The 7,935-nt window shown below is 42.9% G+C and overlaps 1 protein-coding gene across 1 annotated transcript; it reads right to left on the reverse strand.

Annotated features, from left to right (window-relative positions):
• Positions 1–6,532: 6,532 nt before the first annotated feature.
• On the reverse strand, positions 6,533–7,513 carry LOC107109377 (olfactory receptor 1019-like). Its single transcript, XM_015409988.1, has one exon. It carries the CDS (start codon positions 7,511–7,513, stop codon positions 6,533–6,535), a length of 981 nt encoding a protein of 326 aa, XP_015265474.1.
• Between the last annotated feature and the right edge of the window lie 422 nt (positions 7,514–7,935).

Genomic DNA, 7,935 nt, shown 5'->3' on the forward strand with positions numbered 1-7,935 from the left:
GGAATGGAATTACCAGAATATGGTACCCTACTACATCTGGCTGACTAAGAAAAATGCTTTACTGATGGTGCTAAAAACTATGAAGACTGAAGTATCAACAAGATATATTCCTTTGACCTGTTCTGGTGAAGATCATCAGTTGGGTCAAAAATCTGGTTGAAAAAAACATGGATTGAAATGCATCCATACAATTGGGTTAATTGCTCAAACTCCCCAGCAATCTTATACATTTTTTTTAAAAAAAAAAATCTCTGTTGCGGTATATTGGCAATGATAGGATTAGGGTAGTAGAACCCAAACAGGCTGTGTGAAAATGCACGTGCACCAAAAGCCCAGTTGTATTGTATTGAATGGATAGATGTGAATACAGTGAAGAAACCTGCAGGACAGTCACAGAGAGACTGACAAAATGATCATTGAAAACATCAGCTCCATTTACAACCAGTGAACAGGATGTGAGCTGAGCTGTTGGGTGCTGCATCTTGCACTGGGTAACAATCAAACCCATGGTGTCCCACCATTCTTCTGAGTTGAGTGGCCAGTTCTGAGGTTCCTAGATTTCTTTTGGGGTGAGTTATGCCTGCCACAGACCACTGTAAGGCTCCTCCATCTCCTGTGATACTTGTTGGGACCCTGCTGTTCTTTCTCTAACCCAAGGGAGGCTTCTCCAGGGCTCAGAATGGGAGGAAAGAGGGTTGCTCCACTTGGTTCCTCCTCCTTCCTCTTCATCTAAATTCTTAGCTCACCACTGGGGCTGGCCAGCCATTACCTCCTGGTTATGGTGTTTCCCGTTAAAAGATGGTTATCCTGTTCCTTCCCTGGTGGCCCTCCAATCACTTTCCTATGACACCCTTCTTACCCTTCCTGGGTAACGTGTGGCCTCCCTAGGCTAGGAGTACCAGTTGCCTATCCCCCCACCACCACCTTTGGCTGCTTCTGCCTGGGCATGATGGGGTATCTGTCCCTCCCTTACCCTCTCTTCCCCCTGCTAGTCCCAAGGCTGATGGCTAGAGCAGCTTGAAATTCTCACTTGGATGTTTCCCTTGGGTCTAAGTTTTCAAAATGCCTTCCAAGCCTGGCATGGTAGGGCTTGATGAAATTGGAAATAAAATTAAGGCCAATCATCACTGCGTAATCTGGCCAGGAGATAATATATAATGCCCCCTGAAGAGGTCTCTCTGTGGTTACTTTGGCTAAAAACTGTATTTTTACAATAGAAAGGCATCCCAATGTTAGCCCAAATGTCTATTTTGGGTCTATTTCATGGACTATGTTTATATGAAATGAAGCTTGACACACAAAGGCTAGTGAAGAGATTGTGGAACATAGAGTTCAACCCAAGGGCGCTCACAGACGATGTCAGCTGCATGTGATAATCTACAGCATCCAGCAGGGTGCCAGAGTCATTAAGGTCATCATGTGTATGCAAACATGAAGGTTGACCACAAACACAGAAACTCATTAGCCAAACCAGACATCGTGTCTTCAGCTAAAGGGTTTATCCTGGAGTTTCCTCCTCGCCAGACAACAATAGAGGTTCCAGTCCACATGGCAAGAGATGAGTCAACAGCACGAGGTTCCCAGCACGTACATCCTGCCCCCGCCCAGGTGCCTCCCCTCAAGTTAATCAATAGATTGGAAATCGACCCCATAGCCAATCACTGACCCTTAGGGTAGGGCTACCTGGTAATCTGCTTGAGCCCACCCCTCTCCTCCTTGCAAGAGGGTTTAAAACACTGAACACGGAGCAGTCAATCATCTTCGCTTTGACCAATGACCCCTCTATGTCTGCTTGACCTCTCTTGTCCCCTTGCTATACCAAATCCTCAAATCGCTTTGCCTTAGTCTGCAGCTAAGGTCATTACACGTGTTTCTGGCTGGTCTAGCTACACGTGTTTCTACCCCTTTTCTCCCCTCTGTCCCACCTCCCGCTGGAAGTTTTAGGAGCCGCTCTTACGCCGAAGGTAAATATACCCCACCAACGATATTCCTGCTCATGCAACTGTGCTGTAATATTTCTAACTACTTTTCTTAAGTTCTTGTGTGTAAGTGTGGTTTTATTATTATTCTTGTGTGCTTGAATTGCCAATAGTAAAGAGAAATTGATTTTTACTTCCGTCTCCGTCTCCTCATTGAAGCACTTAGGCACAGCCCATCCTTCGTATTCACAGACCAGTATCCCGATTAATAAACTGTTCCAATTGCTTATCATAAAGAGCAATTCGGCTAACACCAAGTTGATGAGATCGTGTCAGGGTTCCCAGTCAAAACACTCAACAACGTTCCTTCCGAAGTTTCAGTTTATTGAGAGTTAGTACTTGAGACACTATGAACTGTTCTGTCAGGAATAGCAGGAGAAAGAACAGCTTCTACAATTATATCCCCTTCAAACCAACCCCCGTGATACAGTAAACCCAATAAGCAAGCACCTGTAAACGTGGGCAAACTACAACTGTTACATTCCCAGCGGGAAAAGCAGATCCGGCAGAGTCAAGCCTTCAAGGACACCAAACAGATAACAGAGCATAGCAGAAGGGAAGGGAAAGCAGGGAAGAGGGAGAATGCGCCCCCCAGGGGTCATTTCATAGAAAAAGAGGTACAGGAGCTCATTAACATAACTCATTAGCATAACTTATTTGCATATGCCACACCCCCTGACATCACCAGAAGTGTGTCAGAAGGCAACACCCACTGCTCAGGCTCCACTGGACTCTTTTGGATTGCTAGCTATGGGGGGGAATGCACAGATCTGCCCTCACAGAGGAGGGAGAGCTTGTACCTGAATAAACCTTGGACTTAAAGGTGCCACTGGACTGTTTTGGATTGCTATGGGGGGGCTCTGCAACTTACCTGGCTGCTTATTGCTCCTTGTGGCCCGAGGCTGCTGGGAGCAGGAGGCGGGGCTTGTTGCATGTGCTCTTTACTGCCGGAGCTCCGTTCCTGTGCACTCCTGCAGGAAATGACTCCTGCCCCCCCCCATTCCAGTCCATGGCAGCATTAGCTGACAGATAGGAATGTGGAGCATTAGGTTCTGCAGCCTAACTCTTCACTTTGTTCACTGTCTCCCAAAACTGAATTTAGGGCTTTAAGAATAGAAACTTTGGAACTCCCTCCCCAGGGAAAATTGTCTGTCACTTTTTATTGGTGTCTTCCACCAGCAGATGAAGACTTTTTGTTTGTTTCATTTTGCATATCCCCAATAACTACCTTTTCTTCCTGGTTCTGGTATTGTTTGTTTGTTTTTACTGAATTATTTTAATATTCTTAATGTTGTTTTTAATTGTTCTAATGTTTTTATGTGCACCACCCTGAGGACCCTGATCAGGTAGAAAGATAGCATATAATGTTTTAAATAAAATCTGCAAATAAAACTAATAAATTGACAAAACCTTGTTCATCATGGCAAATACATATCACGGCCCCGGTCACACGGGCCGGATATCGTGGGGGGGGGAGGCGTGGCTAATTGCCCCAGAGGAAACTAAGTCGCAGCAGCCCAAGCACGCAGTTGAGGTCCCGTGGTTCAGGGGAAATGCCAATCAGATGGGTATCCTGCAGCACGGCACAGAAGTCGCGCCGCTTGATTGCACTAGCAATCGCTCTTTGTGCGCATGCGTTGTTTGGCGCTGTTGCGCAACCTGCAGAGACGAACAGCGGCGGGCACCGGATGCCACGTAAGTCCACCGGGAATGCAATCAGATGCCATGCTTTTAACTCCACACCTTTGGTGGGGAGTCACGGGTTTGCCACGGGAGCACTGCGCTTCCCAGATGTTGGGGTGAGATTGCACCCAGAAAATTCGCGGGACTCCTGTGCCTCTCCTGCAGCAACTTTGTCGTGTGACCGGGGCCCAGGTTGATCTTCAGAATAAGTTTTGTGCCATTTCTAAAGGTCACCAAAAGAAGTGGATGCATACTGTATTCATCATAATATTGTATTATTATTATTATTATTATTATTATTATTATTATTATTATTATTATTATTATCATCATCATTGTGGTTGTTGTTGTTGTTGTTGTTGTTATTATTATTATTGCAATTTGTAAGTCATAGACTAAAGATTTCGAGGTATAAACCGCCCAAGCAGAAAAGCAAAAAACATGAAAGTATCAAATAAATAAATTGTTAATTTTTGTTCTGGTTGTTCATCTCTAACACCCTTTTGTTGGGGTCAGCACTCAGCAGTCATTTTCTCATCAATGTTCACAACTCTTCAGCTACTTAGTACATCCATATACCCACTTTGCACAAAGAGAACTGGAGTAGGGAGACACTGACTTTCCAAGGGCCATTAAGTTAGGCTGCAGGAAGATGAAGGAAGAAAGACTTGTAGAATATATTGTGTAGAATATATATGGAAACAGTTTCCATTACTTGGCTCTAAAACAGGCAGATAAATACTTAGCAATGTGGACAGCCTGTGGGAGACAAAAGCGTATATATTTGAAGATGGCCAACTTTTATATTATTGGGAGTGATCTTTCTCATTCTAATCCCAACTCCAATTCTAATTCTTTACAATACTATGCAATTTGCTGTAAAGCTTTATCAAAGCTTCCTTTACTTCTTATTTGTTCATAGAGTAAACAGTGAGATTGGCAATGCAAATTAGAACACTGCAAAAGAAAAAAATGTTAAGGTATTTCAGTATACCATTTTTGGAAAACATGTAGGCAAAGATAAGGGTCCCATAGAAAACTGTAACTTTACTGAGGAGGGAAGAGCAGGTGGAAAAGGCCTTTCTGGCCTTCTGTCTACATGTGATTGAGGAAATTCTCAGGATACTGGAGATGAAAAAAAGTGTAAGACTTCAGAGTCAAATGAAATGGAATATGAACTGTCAGGAAAGAGAGGATTGTCCTTCTTCTGACAGTACAGTTGAATGCTGAGTTCTGAGTAAATTCCTCCTCTAGCTATAAATCTCAGAAACATTGTTCCACAGCCTCACAGTAGTGCAAATGACCATAGCACTAATTACTGTTTGGGAGGGTATATGTTTATTTCTCTGTACCCATGCTGTATGGAAATTTGGGATGAAGACAGGGTTAAGGAGTATACACTTCGTGACATTCCAATTCTAGTATTATTGGGAGTCATATTTTTTTTTTGCCCCAAATATAACCAAATGGTTTCAACTCGGATATCTTTATTAGATAGATTATCTCAGACAGATTATAGCCCTACTACCAATGCAGGCTATGATAACAAGCCCTCTGTAGTTTTTCCTTGCCTATGTAGAATGTTATGTTGACCTGAGCGGTTTCTCTACCACTGTTCCCCTCCCTTACCCTTAGAGTTAAGGTGGTGAAGCCTTAGCCCTGAGGGGAGGGGTCTCCAATTTCCCTGAGATGCCAGTCAAGGAAGCCCTCCCTCGTCATCATAACATGCCTCATGACACTCACCAAACATCCCTAACTAGAAAAATCACAGACACTATACCAGCCAACTCCGGTAGGGCTTAACTAGTCTAAATCATGTCTGTTCACATGAATATTGCCTATTCTACAAAGTGAAACTGGCAAAAAAGAAAAATTTCTCAGCTAACCAGAAAGGATCACTAAATTCCTGCTCTGCTTTTAAGAAACCTGCTAGTCCTACCATACAAAACAGCACAGGGATTCCACTAAGCATCAAGCCCAGGCCCATAGCCAGGATTTTTAAAGTCAGGGGGCATTTAAATTTCTTAGGGGGCACTGGCTAATCAATTTAATCCAGGGGAGAAGGCCATGACACTCTGGGCTAGATGGGAAGTCAGGGGGCCTTGCCAGTAAGTCAGGGGGCCTAGCCCCAAGATGCCCCACTGTAGCTACGGGCCTGATCAAGCCTTTATTGCTTACATATTTCTGCACCCTAGTTGAGAGAGAAGCCTGGTCTCCTCAAAATGCCCACCCACAAGCTTTTTTATTACCTTGTGGGGAGGGGGGGACAGTTTTGAAGCCATGAACAGCAGGAGCTGGATTTCCAAAGATTTTAGGGGATGGCCTGAAGCAATTTGATTTCACTCACAGATAAACTCTGGGTTGGGAAATTCCTGAAGATTTGGGGACAGTACCTGGGAGGGCAGGTTTTGGGGAGGGGAGGGACCTCAATAAGGTGTAATGCTAAAGCAGCTGTTTTCTCCAGGGGTACTGATCTCAGTAGTCTGGAAATCAGGTGTAATTCTGGGAGATCTCCAGATACCTGGCAACCCTATCAATAAGAGTATCATATATAAAAAACATAAATTTGATAGTACAATATTGGTTGGTCAGTAAACTCCTTTGCCTTTCCAGAACATGCCTGGGATAGTATTGCAATAACATTTGTATATTACAGAGAGAGTTATTGCTTTGTTTCACTACAAGTGAATCTGGTTAATCAACATAACAGATAACCTTGCTTTGGGCGGATCTAGTCTGGGAATCAACAGGAAGTATGTGTTCATCCACATAACAAAGTACATCAATAAAGTATCTTAACTCTGAATCAGAATTCCTAATATTGCGTCAAAATCAGAAGACAGCTCTTTCTCATTCTTAACCCAAAGCTACTATGACAGGATCCATGCGTCCCTGAAAAAATTACACAATTGACTGGTAAGCTTATTCAAAGCCTCCTTTACGTCTCTGTTTCTCAAACAGTAAACAATGGGATTGACAATGGGAGTTAAAACAGTGTAAAAGACAGAGAAAACTTTGTTGAGCTCTTTCAGTGTGTCATTTTTGGGAATCATGTAGACAATCACAAGGGTCCCATAGAAAACTGTAACTACAGTAAGGTGGGAGGAGCAAGTGGAAAAGGCTTTTTGTCTCCCTGTGGTCGAGGGTATTCGTAGAATAGTGGAGATGATAAAACTGTAAGAAATCAGGGTCAAAAGAAATGGAACAAGAGCTATCAAGGAAGAGAGGCTGAAAGCCATCAATTCCATCCTACGAGTGTCCTCACAGGCAAGCATTATCACTGGGGTGAAATCACAAAAGAAATGGTCAAGTGTATGAGGACCACAGAATGATAACCGAGACATCAGATATGTTGTTATGGAGTTAAGCAGAAAACAGCTGAAACATGAGGTCATAATAAGCTGTACACAAAGTGTATTATTCATTAAGACTGAATAATGAAGTGGCTTGCAAATTGCTAAAAAGCGATCATAAGACATGGCAGCCAGCAGATAACATTCTGAACCCACGAGGGATCCAAAGAAATAATATTGTAAAAAGCAGCCCCAAATAGGAATGGTTCTGTCTCCTGTTAAGAAGGCTGTGATCATCCTCGGTAGAATAGTTGTGCTGTAGAAGGTTTCTAGACATGAAAGATTCCCCAGGAAGAAGTACATGGGGGTGTGAAGATGCTGATCACATGCAATAAGGACCACTATGAGAAGGTTTCCAGATATTGTCACTGTGTAGATTAGGAGAAAGACCGAAAAGAAGAATATCTGTAATTCAGGCACATCATTGATTCCCAAGAGGATAAATTCTGTGAGATCTGTTTGGTTCCTCAGTCCTTGAGTTGCTGTTGCATTTATCATGTTGAAATGGTAGACACAGAAGTGCAAGTATAATGCTAGCCTTAAATGTCTCTTTAAATGTCTCTTTAAAATATTTGTGTTGGGTGGAATCTGTAAGAAACATTGGAAATAAGATGCAAGATCATAGAATTCTACACCAAAATTCAAAGCAAATTCTTCTGGAATGTAATCATCAAAGTCTCAAACATTTGCCATACCCGAGGGATTACCAAAGCAAATTCTGAAGATACTTCTGGACAATAGTTGAAGAATTTTGAGGAAGCCAAATGAGTTTTCATAAGAGTAACAGAGTTTCTTGGGTGAGGAAAGAAGCCACACATTTCTAATAGGCTGTAGGCAGGGGTGAAAATCTAGGTGGGTCCAGATTACCCAATTGTCTTAAACAGTGTGCCCAGCCTACTAAATTGTTGTTGTTTTTTGTT

The sequence above is a fragment of the Gekko japonicus genome, unplaced genomic scaffold, assembly GCF_001447785.1.
Source record: "Gekko japonicus isolate JY-2015 unplaced genomic scaffold, Gekko_japonicus_V1.1 scaffold101, whole genome shotgun sequence".
In the NCBI taxonomy this organism is placed as follows: Eukaryota; Metazoa; Chordata; class Lepidosauria; order Squamata; family Gekkonidae; genus Gekko; species Gekko japonicus.